A 19,998-nucleotide genomic window follows, 5' to 3' on the forward strand; every position below is an offset into this window, starting at 1 on the left:
TGTATATGGTGATGTATGAAGGGTACAGTCATTTGTATAGAGGACTAAGGACACAGCCCTGAGGGTCTCCGGTGTTGGTAATGATTGATAATGTTAGTGTGCACATTCTTAAAGCAGCCTGGGGAGAGGGCAGAGGATCTACCTAAGATAATTTGGCCATTCATGAGTCCCTTGGCCAGTATTTTTTCCCAGGATGGCGAAGGCTTGTCTGATTAACCCTGACATTCTTACCCTAACCAATCCCACTCTTGCCTAACCAACTCAACGAGTACTAGCCAATTGGGAGAGCAGGGCGGGTCAAGCCTTACCCCATGCCTTTGCCATTCTTGGGGGAAATAAATTGGCATCCCTTTCTGCTATAAAATGAAAAAAACAAGCAAGACTGGAATGCCACATGGTCGGTGTTGTGCTGAATAAATAGAAAATGAATTCAGTGAAAACATTAAATAGGGAGCACAATCTTAAAGTTTTAATGGCTTTTTAAATTTATTTGTATATTGTTTGTGATGTTTGAAGTTATAGTCTTAATATAAAGCACAATTTATTTCTTGAAAACAAAGTGAGGTTTTACTTTAGCAAATTTACATTTATGAAACCCCTCTGGTGGCCGGCCGTCGAAGACAAAGACCCCCTGGAGGCCAAGCAGGAGGGCGACGGCAGTCCAGCCGGAAACCTGAGACAGGCAACACTGCTGACAGGTCAGCAGGGCTGGAGAATGTTGCTGCTCCGGAGCAGGGGACTGTTGCAGCTCAACAGAAAATTGGACTCTGCGGACAGGTGTCGACCTGGCCTTGGACTGGACACGGGGAGCAGGAGTCGGCCGGACTGCCGACTGGACACGGGGGGGCCTGAGTCAGCCGGAGCAACGACTGGAACCCGGGCAACTGGTTGAAAGTACAATTGTACGTTCGTTGATAGGCTGGGCTGCTTGGGCTCAGGGTCGCTGGGCAGCGGAAGCTCTGGATCGCTGGGCAGCGCAGACCCTGGGATGCAGGGCAGCACAAGCTCTGTGTCGCTCAGGGATGCTGGGCATCAGCGAATACTCTGGGATGCTGGGCAGCCAGGAAGACTCTGGGGGGCTGGACAGCAGTGAAGACTCTGGGATGCTGGGTGTTGAAGACTCTGGAGGCCCTGGAGTGAGGAGAGGTTGAGGCTGTGCATGGCGTCAGGAGCCATGTCGACCACTTCCCCTTTTACGGCCTCCACGGGTCCCAGGAAAGATGGCCAGGTGGGTCCCCACAAAAGACTGCTTGTTGTCGGGGACCAAGTTGCAGGCTGGTTTACAGTAGGGCAGACAGACCGAGGAGGTTCAGACCATGAGGCGGGCAGGGTGACTGGCTGAAGACCAGCATGCTGATGGCTAGCATGCTGGAGAGGAGACTGACTGCTAGCATGCTGGAGAGGAGACTGACTGCTAGCATGCTGGAGAGGAGACTGACTGCTAGCATGCTGGAGAGGAGACTGACTGCTAGCATGCTGGAGAGGAGGGGTTTCAGTCCTTTAACCACTCAGGCAAAGAGATCTGAACCATGGCTTTGAGGAAGCTTTCCGGCGAGCTACTCGTGAAGCTGCCTCCTTAATCAGAATCAGAAAAGAATTTATTGCCACAGTAGTCACCCTGCATGGAATTTGCCTTTGTGCATACATACACAAACAAACATATTAAACATTAATAAGAATAAATACTGAATAAATGTATACAAAATAGCTGTTTAAGTAGTCTAAGCACTGTGAGCAATGGGCAGATGTATAGTCCAGGATGAATGTTGGTGCAAAGTATAGTAAGAGGGAATGAGGTGTGTGTGTGTGTGGGGGGGTCGGAGTCAGTGTCAGGGGAGGTCCCGGCGTTACGCTGGTTTTCACACACACTGTGTGATAACTTGACATGACAATGTGTGGTCCGTCAACGCAAACTCTTGAGTAGACGAGAGAATAAGCGGGCCGTATGCAGAGTCTTGTCTGGCTCTGTAACGTGGCGAATTCTAACTGAAAAGTGCAGAAACTCACCCAACATTACAAAATAAAGTTTCCATTTCAGTTACTGTCATACGTGGGGTCATCCTCAATTTTCCTTGTGGAAGTCACTGAGGTAGTCAAACAACTCCACAGGGGCAAAGCCCCGGGGATTGATGAGGTCCAGAAATGCTGAAAGCTCTGGGTGTGGAGGGGCTGTCTTGGATGACACGCCTCTTCAACATTGCGTGGAAGTCTGGGATATTGCCCAAGGATTGGCAGACCGGGGTGGTGGTTCCCCTGATCAACAAAAGGGGACCAAGGAGTGTGTGCCAATGAAAGTGCGCCTTCTCAGCCTCCCTGGAAAAGTCTACTCCAAGGTGCTGGAAAGGAGGGTTCGGCCGATAGTTGAACCTCAGATTGAAGAGGAACAATGCAGATTCTGTCCTGGTCGTGGAACAACGGACCAGCTTTTCACTCTCGCGAGGACCCTGGAGGGGGCCTGGGAGTATTCTTGGAGAACGCGTATGACCGCATCCCCGGGGGGAGGTGCAGAGAGTATGGGGTGAGGGGGTCCCTTCTCAGGGCTATCCAATCCCTGTATGCCTAAAGCGAGAGCTGTGTCCGGGTGCTCGGTAGTAAGTTGAACTCATTCCAGGTGAGGGTTGGCCTCTGCCAGGGCTTCGATTTGTCACCAGTCTTGTTTGTCTCACCTATGGAGACAAGGCTGGGTGGACCGAAAGAACGAGATCCCGGTTACAAGCGGCCAAAAAGGGTTTTCTCAGGAGGGTGGCTGGCGTCTCCCTTAGCGATAGGGTGAAAGCTCAGTCATCCTTGAGAAGCTCGGAGTAGAGCCGCTGCTCCTTTTACATGGAAAGGAGCCAGTTGAGGTGGTTCTGGCATTTGGTAAGAATGCCTCCTGCGCTCCTCCCTAGGAAGGTGTTCCAGGCACGTCCATCTAGGAGGAGGGAAACCCTCGGGGGAAACCCAGGTCTAGGTGGAGAGATTAGGCTCGTTCGAGATGAGACAGGTGTGCGCAGAATCGATTACCGGCGGTCGCGCCCGATGCACGCCGGCTAGATTTGTGTCCGACTTGATCCCGACTTGCTCTGACGTCATGCACACATGGGCAATGATAACCTCACGAGATCAAGGCGGCCGCAGGTTTGAGACGCAGGCAGCGCTGTTGCTTTTCCCCAACTGCAAGACCCAGGCGGACCCAGGGGCATGCTGGGAAACGCCTGGCACTCAGCTGATCTAACAGCTGATTGGTTCAGAATTGACTTAACATAAACTTTTTATTGTTTTTGAATTGGAGGGATTTGAATAGCTATTTGTCTGATTTAAAGGCTTATTGTGTACAGAACACATGTTGTGTGGCTTATAGTTATGTTTAGAAGTCAGAGAGACTAAATCTGTTCAGATTACAGATCATCTACAGTCTGTTGTTAATTAAAATCAGCAACAGATCGCATGTAGAGCATTTTGACAGCTACTCTGTCATAAACAACTGGAGACTGTGTACAAGCTGATATATGTGTCTGATAACATTTTATTGAATCGGAATCGGACCTAACAGGATGTGAGTGTTTCTGTCACTTCCTGTTCAGCCTGAAGGCCCCTGGAAACGGCTGTCTGACTTGACAGCGGATTTTTGTCACCGCCCCTGGATGCTGCCGCCTGCTCTCGTCCACTTTACAGACGAGGCGCAGTTTATCTCGAACGAGCCTACTATATCTCCACCTTGGCCTGGGAACACCTCGGGAGTCCGAACTGGTTAATGTTGCTCGGGAGAGGAAAGTTTGGGATCCCCTGCTGAGCTGCTGTCCCCACGACCCAACCCCAGATAAGCGGATAAAGATGGATGGATGGATGAATAAATAAACCACAGAGCTTGTTAATGAGCCACTGTTTAGGTGTTAGAGAGATTCTTATTATTATTTTAAGTTCTTTTTATTGGTATTTAACAGACAACAAGTACACAACAAAACAGATCCCCACCCAACCCACAACCAACCCTCCCTAACATCCTCTTGTGCTTACAAAAAAGGAAAAAATATTCTGAAGCCATTAAACAAATAGAAAAAACATTATACAGTAAACCTTAAACAAAAAGGGCTACACCTAAAGAGACAGAGAAGACTGTACTAATCCAGAGGTGCAACCTATTTTCTAAGCTTGGTCATCCCAGTCTTAAATCCTTCAAGCAATCAAAATAACTCAAAAAAAGGTCCCCATTACTCATACAACTTGAACTTACTTCCCTGCAGGGTGTATTTTATTTTGACCAATTTTAAGTGAAACAATACATCTCTCAGCCATCTAGCGTGGCAAGGAGGTCTAGACCCCTTCCAGTTTAAAAGAATGAGGCATGGCGCCAGAGGTGTTGTGAATGCAATCACACTGTGCATATTGAGGACCAATTTGTATTAATACCAAACAAGGCAGTAATGGGATGCACATCAGTAGTCATACTGTAAGCTATGGAAGCCTATAGGGGACTTTATCAAAAGGATAATGTAAATGTGAATATGAAAATGTAATTACACAATAGCATTATCATTTTCCACAAATGTATATGTTTTTGGAGTCAAAATTTAAATGAAAATGCAATAATCCAATTTTCATTTTCATTTTCACATCCTTGTATGGGCATTATATGACTATATTAAAATGAAATGATAATATATTTTGATAACGTTTTGAAAATGAAACTGCAAACTCCATTTGACTTATCATTTTCACAGACTTAAAATTCTCTGAAGTGAACAATATTCAAATGTAAAGGCAATATAAACAACGCAGCTTCATTTTCCATTTAAAAAAGCAATATGTAGGTCACAATTCAAATTAAAATGCATTTCTAACCATTTGAAAATGAAATAGCAAACTTCATTTGACTTTTAATTTTCAAAGACTTAACTTGCCTAATATAAATTTGCATAATGCATTTGCATTATATTTTAGAAATTAGTTTGGGAGGTCAGAAGCGAAATCAATAATTCATCATGAAATAATGACTTTTTGGCAAGAACTCTGGAATAATGACAATAAGGGTAGAGAATATTTCAAAATTCAAAAGTTTGTCAAAGTAAGAAGTATAGAGGTAAATGTAAGAAAGAAGATACCGTTTTTGCTTGGTTAAGATTAGGGTTGCACGATATTGACAAAATGTGATTTTGCGATATCGATTATGAATATTGGGATATCAATATTAATTTCAATATTTTTAAACATATGTAAAATTACAAAAGTTACGGGAAAACGCATCAAAAATAGATTAATAACAAATTAAACAAGTTTTCTTACAACAAAAGGTTTATTTCAACTGACAGTCATACTGGACTGGTCCAACATGAATAAATAAATAAGGACCATGTCTACAGAACAGGATATATTTTACTGGTTGGACAGTATCAAATAAATAAATAAATAAATAAGGACCATGTCTACAGAACAGGACATGTTTTACTGGTTGGACAGTATCAAATAAATAAATAAATAAATAAGGACCATGTCTACAGAACAGGACATGTTCTACTGGTTGGACAGTATCAAATAAATAAATAAATAAATAAGGACCATGTCTACAGAACAGGACATGTTTTACTGGTTGGACAGTATCAAATAAATAAATAAAGAGAACAGGACACAACTTTTCTTTTGCTTCTCTGATTCGTTCCGTTTCGTTGTCTCTATCTATTTCTTACACTGTCACTCTCTTGAAATATGCACACACGTGGTACGCTCCATAGGTTTTGTCACGTAGTGGACCCGTGCGCTGACGTGCACTAACATGTGCACGTGGCACGGTAACTGGCCAATGAAACATGATCATTATAGCGTTTCAAGAGGGCTCTAAATCAGACACAACTAAGCCACGCAGCCAACGGACGGGACGCAGCGCTCCACAAAATAAACAAAATATTGCATACTTATCGCTACACTTTCACATGATATCGCGATAACGATGTTGAGTCGATATATCTTGCACCCCTAGTTTAGATTAGGACATGCAGGACTTAATGACACTTTATATATAATGAAAAAGACAGAGGCAGATACATGTGAGATTTTTAATTGTAGGGAAACTGTTGAACATGTGCTAATAGGCTGTAGGAAGTTTATTGTAGAAAGAAAGAGATTGAAAGACAGGGTGGTAGATATGGGAAGGGTGTGGAGCATTGTTAGACACAGGGGATAAACATGTTAAAATAATAATTGAAACAGGTTTAATATCCAGTCCAGAATATCATTTCTTAAACGTTTATTTTTGTGTGATGGTTGTTTAAAATCATGACAGTACACACTCCGGTACAGTAGGTGGCGGCAGGTGGTGGTGTAGTCCATGCTTCTTTTTCTTTTCTTTTTTTTTTTTATTGACAAAATGCAGTTTATGATAGCACGTGAAAAACAAGTGCAGTTATGAAAATAATTTAAAAATATATATAGAAACATACGAGGCAATACAAACGAGAAATAACAGACATTACAAACAACAAAAAAGTACAAGAAGACATCAATTTACAGTTAGTCAGAGGTTTCCAACGTTCTAAGTGACTTCAGTAGAGATTTAAATTCTATGAGAAAAGGTACAAAATTAGGAGATGAGTTAGAAAATGTCTGCTTGTGAATATAGAATTTTGCATACAGAATAATGATGTATACAATGTATTAGACACTCAAGAGCACCATTACCTGAATTATCGTAGAAACATATGATATATTTAAGGTTAAAGGTGTAGATAAAGTTGGTGGGTTCAAAAAAGTAAGACTCCAAATCTGTCCAAAATCTTTTGGAAATTTCACAATAAAAAAAAAAGGTGGTGTAGTCCATGCTAGATCGGATCCGCTAGACGTGTCGACGTCAAAGGACGTGCCTCGTGGCCCGTCTTTATTCTGCCTCTGATTGGCTTTCCCTGGTATTCTCTAAACCCTAACCAATCCCCACTCAGCAAAACGCATGCCGTAAGACGTAGACACGTCAGTGACGTGGTAAATACAGGGCGCCCTGCTGCTCCCCGGCGGTGAGTTTAAAGAGTCTTGGTAGGAGGGCTGCTGTGAGTGAAACTAAAAACAGCCAGCTTTTTCATGCGCATTTCTCTACATACATATTTGGGGTTGAAACGGAAGAAATGCCAAAACACAGGTATGGTTACCAATGTTTTTATAATTTGTTGCACGAGCGATAACGTTACCATAAGATGCCATCCATGTAAAAAAATAAACCAACACTAACGAGTTACAGCATGGTAAGCTAGCTATTGTGCAGCGATTCAATAAATAAAGTTAACGTTATTTATTGAATGTAATGAATTGCAAGTCTGTAACCTTAGTTGTCAACCACATGTGTTTGCGATTCGCCATTCTGGACAGCGTATTTAGTATAAAACTGAATAATAGTAGATACCGCGCTTTCATGTCAGCCAGGCCTCCGTCCAGGTCTACCATGAAGGCTTCCTTTCTGGTTTAATAAAGTGTAAACCGACTACGGAATATACTATATAAAAGCCCGTGTAACTCTGCATGCATATTGCCTGAAATAGAAGTGACAAAATATTTGCGTTTTCTTTTGCTGTTAGAATTGGCGCGGTCACACCGCTGGTTGTAGCATCATTATGGCGGGCAGATGTTGTACACTGGAGGAAGCTAGGTCGCGGTTGAATCCTTCTGTGAGATGATTAAGATCAAGTAAAAATGTCAGAAGAGAGGGTTGCGTAACCTCGGCAACATTTTTGAAGAAGTGTCTTGATTAGTTTTCTCTTTCCACCCCACAGCATGCCACTGCAGGATCTGCCCTGCCTGAGTCTTCAGGGCTCCATGTTGTCTCAGTCCAAGAAGAACAACAAACGCAAGTCCAAAGGCTGCCTCGGCGAGGGCCTGGACATCGAATGCACCCCCACAGAGCTCATCCAGCAGTGGTCGCCACGCCACAAGCACCAGCGGCTCATCAGCAAGGGGAAAGAGAATGACAGCAACCAGTTTGTCCTGGCCAGAAGATCAAGGAGGACAAAAGAATCCACGACATGTAGGAAACCTCTTTCTGATCACCTTTTTCAGTGTTATCCTTCCCTGGTTTTAAAGATGTTGCCTTTTAAAACCAGGACAGATGACACTTGTGTCATCGATATAATATTGATATATTGCCCAGCCCTAGGTAGACATACATGCCAGCACAAACACAAATGATCTGTGATATGTGAAGGGTGGAAGTGTTCCTAAACATATCATAATGTGTGTTTGTGCAACTACAGAAAAAAAGTGATTTTAATTTTTTGAACATACCACACTGTTCTAGCTTTTCTATCATTTGCCTTTACCCACTTAGTTATTATATACACATGAATGATGATTATTTATCAAAAATGTCATTGTGTAAATATCTTTTTATAAGCACCAATTGTCAACCCTACAATATTGCCGCAATATCGATATTGAGGTATTTGGTCAAAAATATTGTGATATTAGATTTTTTTTTTTTTTTTTTTTTTCTCATATCGCCCAGCTCCAGCTGCAGTGGTTGGTTTGTAGCTGAGATAAACTCTTTGCTAATTTTCCTTTTTTTTATTTCCCCCAGCAGGCATTTCATGGGACCACCTTCCTGATGAGCTGCTTCTCAGGATACTGTTCTATATTCCTCTGCAGGACCTCCTCAGGATGACGATCGTCTGCAAGCGCTGGCATCGCTTAGCGTGAGTCTCTCAATCACTAGATTGCAGTAGTGGTTTTCAGAGTGTGACGAAGGAGTGAAAGGTTCTTCCTCTCCGTTTTGTCCTGATTTAACGGCTTCCGAATCTTATGACCTTTACGCCTAATTTCACCCTGTCATTTTTATTCTGCACTTTTAATTATTTATTCTTTTCTTGTAGTTGGTTATTTATATTTACGACAGTGGTTCTCAAACTTTTTGACATCATTCACCGCTAAACTGACACAAATTAGACCCCGGACCCCTATCTGATAAGACTTTGTCCCAGCCAGGGTCCCAGGTTTTATTACAGAGTGAATGAAACCCATGAGCAAAATAGTCATACGATATGTCAGTGTTACTTATGGATGAAATTATAGTGGGGGGGGGAAATGATTCCCCTTTTTGTTGGGGAACCCCTTCAAGGACCCCACTTACAGAACCACTGATTAACGGAACTCATTTACCAATAGGTAATGTTAAATGTAAAGAAATGTAACTCAAGAGTCTATAGATATGAGTATTTTAATTGATTATGTCTGCCTGTATTAATATTAGCCTAAAGAATATTATGGTAATTGTACCTTTTTTATGAGCTTGGGCCCCTGGAGCACACTACATTTCATTTTGGGTCCTAAGAACCTAAAAGGCTAAATAATCCCACAATCCTGGGGCGTATAAAACCAAAGTCAGATAGCAGATGTCCATGCTGATTCTTACAACACAGTCTAATAGTTATTTTTTACCATTCTCATTTTTACATATCGTCTTCATAGGGTGTTCAGACAATTTGGAAAACATAAAATTAAGTGTGTTTACATGTGCGCCAGTAACCGGGTTAGTTTCGGCTTTCTTTGGTAATCAGTTCTCTTAAACGTCAGGGTGAAAGAAAAGATTACATGTAGCGATGCATCCTTGTGTTCAAGTGATGAAATCCTACTGCTAAAGCTGAAACTGACAGAGCTTCTAGAAGTCTTAAGTTTCCACAGCTGAACGTTATTACTGTATGTTTTCCTTGATGGCAGTGAACACCACATATCGCTATTTAACCACGTGATAGGAGTGAGAGCTTTAGTTAGTGCAGGCTATTTACTGCAGAATGTCTGAGACCTTTCAAACTGAATTTGACTGCTTCCCTCCCATGCCTGTGTGTCTGTCCCAGGTTTGATGAGTCTCTGTGGCACAGCGTGGATCTGGAGGGCTTGACCGACACGAGCTCAGCCCTGCAGCAGGTGCTGAAGACCGGAGTCCGCATGCTGCGCTGCCCTCGCTCCTTCGTGGAAGAGCTGGACTTCACAGGCATAGGGTGAGTCCAGCAGCTGGTGACGCTCGCTCAGTTCTGCTGCTTTCAGTATGCTGCTAAAATACAACCACTTTCTTGTTCAATTAAACCAAAATTAATGGAAATTATTAGGGATGCACCGAATCCAGGCTTAGGATAGAAATTGTTTTCCACCGAACCCTACGCTTTCACTACGCGCGCTACGCTGGTCAACGTAACAACGGCGCCCTTGATTACGGGAAGGTGTTTACGTAGGTGGAGCGTTCAATGCAGCAGGCTGTGAGAAAGTGAAAATGGAACTCGTGAGCAGAAAAAGTGTTGTTTGGCAGTACTTTCAGTCAAAAGAAGGCCATTCAGGTCTAGCTACGTGTGCGTATACAAAAACATCCGAAAGATTACGAGTTGTGCATGAAGGAATCTACGGACGGCAGCCAAAATGCAGCAACTTCAGGTACGGCAAACCTGCCGACCATTACCAGCTTTACCTAGCCCTGGGAGTAGGATTCGGTTTCGGAATCAGCAGAATGTTAATGTAACTGCATCTTTTATTTGCCTTTTCCAGTATTTCCACAAAACAAACATTTATTTCACATTTCAACAATGTGAGCTAATTTAGACTGCTGTTATGTGGGCTATTTTCTGTCTTCCCAAATGAACATTTCTTAAAAGAGACATAATAGACCCAAAGTGATTTTTACAAGAAATAAAGAAAAGTTTTGTCTCTTGTGGTGTTCAGCCCTCTGCAGATAGTTCGGCTGGATCTGTCCAGCTCCATCATCCCCACCTCCTCTCTGGAGAGCATCATCTGTCAGTGCAGGCTGCTGGAGTATCTGAGCCTGGAGGGCCTGCAGCTCTCGGACACAATCATCAGGTGAGTTTTTGACTCTTCAGCTCCACTGCCACCGCCAAATGGGACCGCGGTACCGTTCATCTACAGCAATGGCTTTGACAAGTTCACCTGGAACTCCCAAGCCATGTCCGTTTCTCTCTGCCATTGTTTTTCACATAGAACTTCGGATAGCTGAACAGCTGACATAAGACAAGAGTATTACAAGAGTCTGTCAGTGGGGGTCCAGGGCCTTCTTATTGAGGCTGACTGCTGAGGGGAAGGAACGGTTTTCATGGTGGGAGGTTTTGGTCCTGATGGACTGCAGCCTCCTGCTAGAGGGGAGGGGTTCAAATCAATATGGAATGTAAATGGTGTATTTAAAAAAAAAAAAAAAAAACATACATACATATACACCTCAGCTCGCTTGGAACCTTGACCGAGGTGGTACGAAAAATGATTTGCATTTTGTTGTAAGCTTATCAAAATGTATGACATTTTAGGCTAGCTCCAGAGCGGTTATTTCTATGTTCCAATGTGTATATCATGTGCAGAAATGGCAGTATAAATAGAAGCTGTGTGCAAATTCCCACGTTATTGTGGGGTTGGTGTGTTTACTGTTGTTTTTTTAGACAGTGTGTATGTGCGCATGTGGTCTTTTCTCGGTAACTGACCCAAATTGGATGATATTTGATTATTTATTTTTTCCCCCCTCTGTCCCTCGCTCAGCGCTCTGTCCAAGAACCCCAACCTTCTGCAGCTCAACCTGAGCGGCTGCTCCAGCTTCTCTGGTCCCGCGCTGGCCGACATGCTCAAATCCTGTGTCAGGTCAGCTACTCGGCCTATTTGATGTGTCTAGATCAGTCGGTTTTACCCATTCTCCATCTCTGCAGTTTGCTAATGCTGTCTTCTTTGCTTTGTTTTTTTTTTTTTTTTTCCTGTGCAGTATAGAGCAGTTGAACATATCATGGTGTGAATTCAACAATAATCATCTGAAGAGTGTTGTTAATAATCTGAGCCCCACTGCTACCCACCTCAACCTCAGCGGATACCGAGAGAACCTCTTTCTAGACGGTAAGTTGTGGTGTTGGTGCTAATCGGTTCATTACCATGCCAATATTTATTTTTTTGGTCTCTTACCTCGTGTCACTTTAGAACTTCATAGTAGAGCACAGCACCCAAACAACAAAGTGAGTAATGGCAGTGGAACACAGAATTCAATGCTGATGAAACTCCAGACAGGGGGCTCTGAAGAGGCAGGATTTGGGGATGTATATTAGGGACCCAGACAAGGGACTAGGGTTGCACGACATTGACAAAATGTGATCTCGATTATTGCGATATCGATATTAATTTCGAGAATTTTAAACCAATGTAAAATTACAAAAGTTATGAAAAAACGCATGAAACAAGTTTTCTTACAACAAACTGAACCTGAGGATGATTTTCTTCTTTTGTTTATTAGTCTGTACTCTTGGGACAAAGTAACCGATGACATTAATGGTTGTGGCAGACTCCAGTTCCTATTTTCTGGACTTGGACTCTAACTCGGGTAGCAAAGACTAGACTCTGACTCTGGACTCGAACACTGGGGACTCAAAACTTGACTCGACCGTTTGTGACTCAACTACAACACAGACATGTGCTATAAAAAAGCCACAGCCCTGAGTAATGACCGCTGTTCTGATGCTGTTGGACAATCTCCCTGATGCACAAAATCTGTAAAATTCTTCCTGGTCTGATTAATAGTGCGTTGCATTACGCTGTTTTATTGTGCTTATTATTGTACTGTCCGCAGAAGATTGACAGGACTGTGTGTACAACTGATTTAATGAGACCCAAATAAGACAGAAGAGCTTATTACTGTATGTTACTACAGCTTTCACAGCTGTTGACGCACGGAGCAGCCATGTTGGATTTTTAGCTCGGGTTACTCGGGCTGAATCTCATCCCTCTTATTTGATTGCTCCTCGGCTGAACCGGAAGTTGTTGCGTCCCTCCTCGGTGAAGCCAGTCTTAAAGCTCTTATTTCTGCCCCGAGGAGGTATAATCGAGGAGCTATAGGCGAGGACACACGAGAGCAGCCTTCCCGGAAGCCGTGCAGCTGAAGGAGTTGCTAACTCCGCCCATACAGCTGATGTATTCATGTGACGCTTCAGAGGAAAGGACATCTCAAAACACATTTGCTCGTTGCCTCTCTCCTCCCATGATTTCCTCGCGTCTCTCTCTCGAGCCTCCTAAGGGGACTAGGGACTAGGGACTAAGACGCGAGGAAGGGAGCCAAGTGGAGGCTTCGAGGAGGCAATTTAAGTGCGATGGGACGTACCCTCACTGGTTGGAAAGATCCGACTTCCGTATACAAATGGAACGCACTATCATGTCGTGTCCTAGAATGGCTTGAGTCAGTCAGAATACCCATGTAGCTCTGACGCCTGCCGTTCTATGCAACACACTGCCGTCTTTATTAGTAAGGTGTCGCACTCTGATCAGCAGACCCAGACAGAATCTGCAGTTTGCAGCGATTTATCCAAAATGGGGAAAAATGTGGAATTTAGTGGACTGTTTTTCTGCTTGGGGTGGAGCTGGTGTTAACTTTCTTAGATTTTTAGTTGTTTAAAATACGCGGGGGCCCTGCTGATCAGTGACCCTTCAGTCACCGAGCTAATCTGCTTTTCAGTCTGGCTTACTTGCTTAGCCACTGCCAAAATATCAAATTGAGATGCTTTTTGAGGACTTTGGAAGTCTTATACTGCATCACAAATGTTCACTTTTGTACTGACTTAAAGATCTGTGATGTGTCTTCTTACAGATGTGAAGGTGCTGGTGACGAGGTGCCCCGATATTCAAACGCTAGACTTAAGGTGAGATCCTTAACATTTATATAATTTCTACATTTGTTTGCTTTAATTGTCTATCATATGACTAGCACCAATTAAAGACTTCAGCCCTATTCACACAGAAATAGTACTACCTTGGGACTTCCAGTAATTTGTAATAATTGCACAGGTTATCTGTGATCATAATCCTGTGTTTTATAATCGGTGTTGTCTGATATTGGGACCGATACGGTACATTGTTTTCTGTGAGCTCGTTTGAAAGTTTTAGCATTTGTCTTAACATGTTTTGTCATGTAGGTATTATGTTTTATGTTCAAGTCTGTTTTTTTTAAGACACATTTCCCTTTTTGTGCACAACAAAGTTAAAGGTCCCATGAAATGGTGCTAATACTGTATCTGAAGTCTTTTATATAGATCTTAGTGGTCCCCTAATACTGTATCTGAAGTCTTTTATATAGACCTTAGTGGTCCCCTAATACTGTATCTGAAGTCTCTTTTATATAGACCTTAGTGGTCCCCTAATACTGCATCTGAAGTCTCTTTTATATAGACCTTAGTGGTCCCCTAATACTGTATCTGAAGTCTCTTTTATATAGACCTTAGTGGTCCCCTAATACTGTATCTGAAGTCTCTTTTATATAGACCTTGGTGGTCCCCTAATACTGTATCTGAAGTCTCTTTTATATAGACCTTAGTGGTCCCCTAATACTGTATCTGAAGTCTCTTTTATATAGACCTTAGTGGTCCCCTAATACTGTATCTGAAGTCTCTTTTATATAGACCTTAGTGGTCCCCTAATACTGTATCTGAAGTCTCTTTTATATAGACCTTAGTGGTCCCCTAATACTGTATCTGAAGTCTCTTTTATATAGGCCTTAGTGGTCCCTTATACTGTATCTGAAGTCTCTTTTATATAGACCTTAGTGGTCCCCTAATACTGTATCTGAAGTCTCTTTTATATAGACCTTAGTGGTCCCTAATACTGGATCTGAAGTCTCTTTTATATAGGCCTTAGTGGTCCCCTAATACTGTATCTGAAGTCTCTTTTCCGAAATTCAGCCTTGGAGCAGAATTACAGCCACTAGAGCCAGTCCCACAATGAGCTTTCCTTAGGATGTGCCATTTCTGTGTCTGTAGCTATTGAGGAGGAGAGGGGGCAAGGTGGAGGGTGGGGGTGTGGCCTTGACCAACTGCCACTTTGCTCGTTTGAAAGCCATGATGTCTCTCTTTCTAATGGGTGGGCCAAATTCTCCGGGCGGGCAAAGCAGAGAAAGGGGAGGTAACCTTGCTCCTTATGACCTCATAAGGAGAAGATTCCTGATTGGTCCATCTGAGCTTTCATTTTCTCAAAGGCAGAGCAGGATACCCAGGGCCTCGGTTTACACCCCCAAATAAAAGGGGAAAAAAAATTATTATATTTTTTTTTTTTTTCGTTTTTTTTTTTTGCTTTTTTTTTTTAAAAATATTAACACCACCATCGGCAGGGGGGGGGGGGGGCGGGGGGGGGGATGTAATAATATTAAAAAAAAAAAAAAAAAAATATCTTGTGACGTTTTGCCCTTTTAAAAAAAAAAGAAAGGGGGCCGGTCTTTTTATTGGGGTGTTGGGGGCCTTTTTTTTTTTTTCCCCCCGGCGGTGGCTTTTTTTTAAAAAAAAACCGTGCACTTCCTGTTCGGCACCGAATTGCAGCGACACAGATCTTGTGCAAATAATGCTGAGATGGCTGTCTGCCGGATGTGTACGTGGGCGACCGTTTGCCAACGAGCTGGTTCCTCTGTGTTACAGCGACAGCACGCTGCTGATGGCCGACTGCTTCCCTGTCCTCAAACAGCTGGAGGCTCTGGTGCACCTGTCCCTGAGTCGCTGCTATCACATTCACGTCGCGGCTCTCACGTAAGTTCCCCCGTCAGCGGCCATGCTTCGGTTTAGGGCCGAACGATGAATCGCTTTCAAGTCGACATCTGAAAGAATGAGATTAGCTAATCGCAAAGACCGACATTCTAGAATATGCAGTTTTAAGTTGAATGTTTGGTGTCCCATTTGGTTGAACATGTTTATTTAATCTTTTTGTTATCATATTTACTATGATTAAATATTGTTACATATCACAGATTAACAGAAATGTCCTATTTTCAGTGGATTTTTCAGTAAGATTTTATGACTATTTAACATAGAAGGTGCCATATTGTAGATGCTGATATTGAACTGAGGCATATCAGACATTTTAGTTTACAGGAAAGTACTGATATTTTTACTTTTATTTGAATTGTTTTTGTATTATAACTTTAGCGATAAATGTTCCGTGTTTGACTTTTCAATGTCTCGGCTTGTTGAAAGAAACTTCACTTATTGCTGGAAATTCATATCTATGATCTTATCCTTGCATAAGAATATAGAGCAGTTTTGATGGTGTCTCATGTTGTTATGCTCCATGACATGTTTTAGCTGTTACACGGTGAATATTGAACTTTAGCTCAACTTGTTTTGTTTTTTTGAACCGCATATCGAATTGTAATCGCAATATCTGGCGATATTTATTTTTTTAAAGCGTAACTTTCGCCAAAATGCAACCTAGGGTCCTTTTGTGAATCTACTGGAGTCAAACTTTCGTTTAAAAAACAAAACAAATTAGAAAGGTTTTTAGTAAACTCTGTGTACACAAACAATGTTCTCAATGCTGGAGTTCATGTGTAGAGCCCCTGGTGATACTTGGAAGGCCGGGGGGGGGGGGGTGAGGGCGAAGCCAGAGGGTACTCAGGTGGAGGCACGAAGCGGTCCTGACGTGCAAATCGGTCGGCCGGTCACACAGACCTCTGTAGTGAATTTGCAGCAAAAGGCCAAAATAGCCAATTTGTCTCTTTCTCTTCATTCTCCTCCTCCTCAGCACCTGCTCATTCATGCTACGGCTGGCATTACAGATAGGGATGCACCGAAATGAAAATTCTTGGCCGAAAGCGAAAACCGAAAAAAGAGGAAACCAAGACCGAAAACCGAAACCGAAACACCGAAAGAAATTAAGCCAATTATTAGTACCATTGCATTTATGGCTATGACTGTGTACTAACTTTACTAAAATCAAGGCATTGCAATTGTATAAATTAATATTAAAGTTTAATTAAAAAAATGTCTAGCAGAAATATGGCTACAATCTGATAGTCACATACAGTATACAGTAGCCTAAGAACAGAATAGCTTACCTGTTGTTGTTGTTGTTATTATTGTTATTATTATTATTATTATTATTATTATTATTATTATTATTTGAGGCACTTTCTTGCAGGATTTCACTGAACATATCCGACAACGAGGGTGCATGCCCCTCATCTGGTGCAGAGAGACAAGTCTTTTTTTTTTTTCTGCGCTCTGATCTCCTGCGCTGGGCGCTGCTCCGTCTCCGTCTCCACGCGGTTCTCTGCATCCATGGCGGCCTGGATCATTTCTCGTGCGCCCTGCTTTATTTCGGCATCCGAGTAATGGTCTTTATAACGCGGATCAAGTACAGTCGCGATGAAGTGCAGAGGATCCGAACAGATCTCACTGAAATGTGTGCTGACAGACTCTAAGAGCGTACTTTTCATTGTTTTCACTCCGTGGTCCGTCTCAACCGCTTTGCACGTGGATCGGGTACTGACACACGTGCAGGTCGCGGTTTCTGTTTGCGTCATCACAACATTTTCGGCCGTATTGTTTCGGTGATAAAAGTATTTCGGCCGAAAATGCCCTTTTCGGTGGCCGAATATTCGGTGCATCCCTAATTACAGAAACCTTTTGAAATAAAAGCGAAAATGCTTAACTTCCTCCATAACCTCCCTAACTTTAGTACAACAGGGTGCTGCGTCTGATGTCATTGGTATTGTTCTTTTGCACACGCGGGTCAGTTCGAAACCGCAAACGGTTCCCACTGGAATCTGATATAGGCCACATTTTAAAAGGCGATGTGAACAGCCAAACAAAAATCGGATCTGAGCAAAAAAATCCGAATTAGGCATTAAGACTTGGGGTGTGAACGTAGCTTTAGTGTTTTCAAAATAGGGATTTTGATGCGATCATAGTAGTGCCCCTAGCACTCCCATTCAAAAGGCCATTTGACCAAAAACGAAAATCCGGTCAATCTTAAAAGTGGCGCTTCCGTCCTAATTATGCTTTTAAAGGAAAGTTTTTGAGTGTGGTACATTCACAAAAAGACCCTAGGCTGCATTTTGGCGAGAGTTAACGCTTTAAGCCCTACTTCCGTTACTTTAGAGGGACTGAGTTTGGAAGTCCGAACCCTAACTTGAGTCATATGTCTAATATTTCCAGGGACTTGGGTAAGACGTTCCCTATGCTGCGCCTGCTGGACGTGTTCGGCATCGTGAACGGCAGCCACCTGTCCTCTCTGAAGAAGGAGCTGCCTCTGGTCAGCATCAACACGCTGCCGTTCTCCAGCATCGCCCGGCCCACGCCGGCCACCGCCACCAGGCCCGTCGGCTACTTCATGTGGAACACCAAGTGTCGACTGAGGTTCAACCCGTCACTGCCCCACTTCTACGTCCAGCCCGTTGTGCGGTGATGGAGCCGTGTTTCAGTGCTTGTTGCTGCTACAGAAGATGGTTGTTTTTAGTGTTGGCTGGCATTAAGGGTTCTAAAGTCACACACATGACTAAGCTGTTTTTTAAAGTACTGAACATGCAAGCTTGTAGAGCAAATGTAATACTTCATTAAGGAATGTCAGATTTGGATGTTGAATCCAGTTCTTGTTGGAATGTGTTAACACAAATGTTTAATAGATTTTTGAATCTGTTTAAGGTTCTAATAATGCGTTTATTTAAATATTTTGTAAGGAAAACATGTGTAGAGACTCTACTAGGTGTAAAAGACTCGTATGAAATGTTGACTTCTGTCAGATGTAAGATGTCTGTAGATACAGTACAAGTCAAAAGGTTGGACACACTTTATCATTTCATTCAAGCGAATGGGGAAAGTGTGTCCAAACCTTTTGGACTGATACTGCATATGGGACAGATCACTCCTCAGACATTTTAGTAATACTGTTGGACAGACATGTCTTGTTCTCAGCTGTAATAATGACCGAGCAGGTGATTTTACTGAGTGAAGAAGTTTTAATGTGAAATGAAGTATGCGGATCTTGAATCTCCTAACTGTTATTGGTATTGCTGTTGGAGCACAGTGTTGCTGAACAGACAGTATGTTTTGTGTGCAGGCTTCCACTGTCTGGCTGTGTGCTACTGTAATAACTGGACCAGGTTATCATCTGCTCTCCAGCTGGACAGTAGTTGCTTTTTATGATGAGCTCATTATGTCACTGTAGATGTGCTGTATGTTTAATGCTCCGTATCACCATTTCTCATATTGTCATACGGACTGAATATTTAGGAATGGGAGTTTTTTTTTTTATACTTGGGAACTGTTCATTTTCCCTTCTGAGTAAACAAATGAAACCCAAACTTGTTTGTTTTCGTTTGTCAAACAGACAAAATATAGAAGTTGAGCCTGAAAGTAATATTTTTGACACAAAAAAAGGTGTTTTTTTGTGTGTTTTTTTTTTTTTTTTTTTTTTTTTTTTTTGTTGTGTGTGTGTGTGTGTGTGTGTGTGTGTGTGTGTGTGTGTGTGTGTGTGTGTGTGTGTGTGTGTGTGTGTGTGTGTGTGTGTGTGTGTGTGTGTGTGTGTGTGTGTGTGTGTGTAAAACGGTACATGTATGCATGCATAGGCTTACACACAAGACATGTATAGATCAATGAAATTGGTGATAGAGGTCTCCTACCGATCAGAAGGTTGGTGGTTCCACCCCTGGCCCTGCAGTCCCAAGTCGAAGAGTCCTACTGCAAGACACTGCACCCCGAATTGCCTCCGATACATTGTCATCGGAGTTTAAATAAGTGTGAATGTTTATCTGACGACTTTGTCTGGCAGCCTCAGCCTCCAGTGTGTGAATGGTTCCTGTACTATGTTAAAGCACTGAGTAGTCGTTAAGTCTAGAAATTATATATAAATATATAAATGCAGTCAATTTTCTTTCCTGTACATCCCACATGTAATTAATCAGAGCCTTTAAGTAAAAGTACCAATACAACAATGTAAGTCCTAAATAAAAGTACAGTACATGTATTATGGCTTCGGCAGTAACGTCCCCAGGGACGTGTGCAGACATTTGGAGGGGCTTCTGCTCTAATCTGGGGCAATAACTAGTAAAAGTAAATAATAAAAATTGTAGCTCAAACCTGAACATAACCACAGCTCTCTGCATGGCTAGATACCGGTATCACCGTACCAGCCAAAGCAAATGTCTTTGTGTGTGTTTTGTAATGTAGGTAAAGTGACCTTCAGCTTGACTCTTTTACCCACACAGTCAGTGGTTCCATTAGTAACACACCGACTGTAGGTGACAATGAGGCAGTAGTGAGTTTGAATAAG

The 19,998-nt window shown here is 42.6% G+C and overlaps 1 protein-coding gene across 2 annotated transcripts; it reads left to right on the forward strand.

The window, feature by feature from the left end:
* Positions 1 to 6,955: 6,955 nt before the first annotated feature.
* On the forward strand, positions 6,956 to 18,662 carry skp2 (S-phase kinase-associated protein 2, E3 ubiquitin protein ligase). Of its 2 annotated transcripts, none has more exons than XM_039778758.1 (10): positions 6,956 to 7,102; positions 7,731 to 7,981; positions 8,531 to 8,645; positions 9,804 to 9,947; positions 10,660 to 10,794; positions 11,479 to 11,577; positions 11,696 to 11,823; positions 13,559 to 13,610; positions 15,372 to 15,479; positions 17,886 to 18,662. In XM_039778758.1, the coding sequence occupies exons 1-10, from the start codon at positions 7,089 to 7,091 to the stop codon at positions 18,133 to 18,135; spliced, it is 1,296 nt and encodes a 431-aa protein (XP_039634692.1). In that variant the 5' UTR covers positions 6,956 to 7,088; the 3' UTR covers positions 18,136 to 18,662. The 2 variants fall into 2 exon arrangements, with proteins under 2 accessions (XP_039634692.1, XP_039634694.1); XM_039778760.1 differs by having other exon boundaries at positions 8,534 to 8,645.
* Positions 18,663 to 19,998: the final 1,336 nt, after the last annotated feature.

This window comes from Perca fluviatilis, chromosome 17, assembly GCF_010015445.1.
Source record: "Perca fluviatilis chromosome 17, GENO_Pfluv_1.0, whole genome shotgun sequence".
In the NCBI taxonomy this organism is placed as follows: Eukaryota; Metazoa; Chordata; class Actinopteri; order Perciformes; family Percidae; genus Perca; species Perca fluviatilis.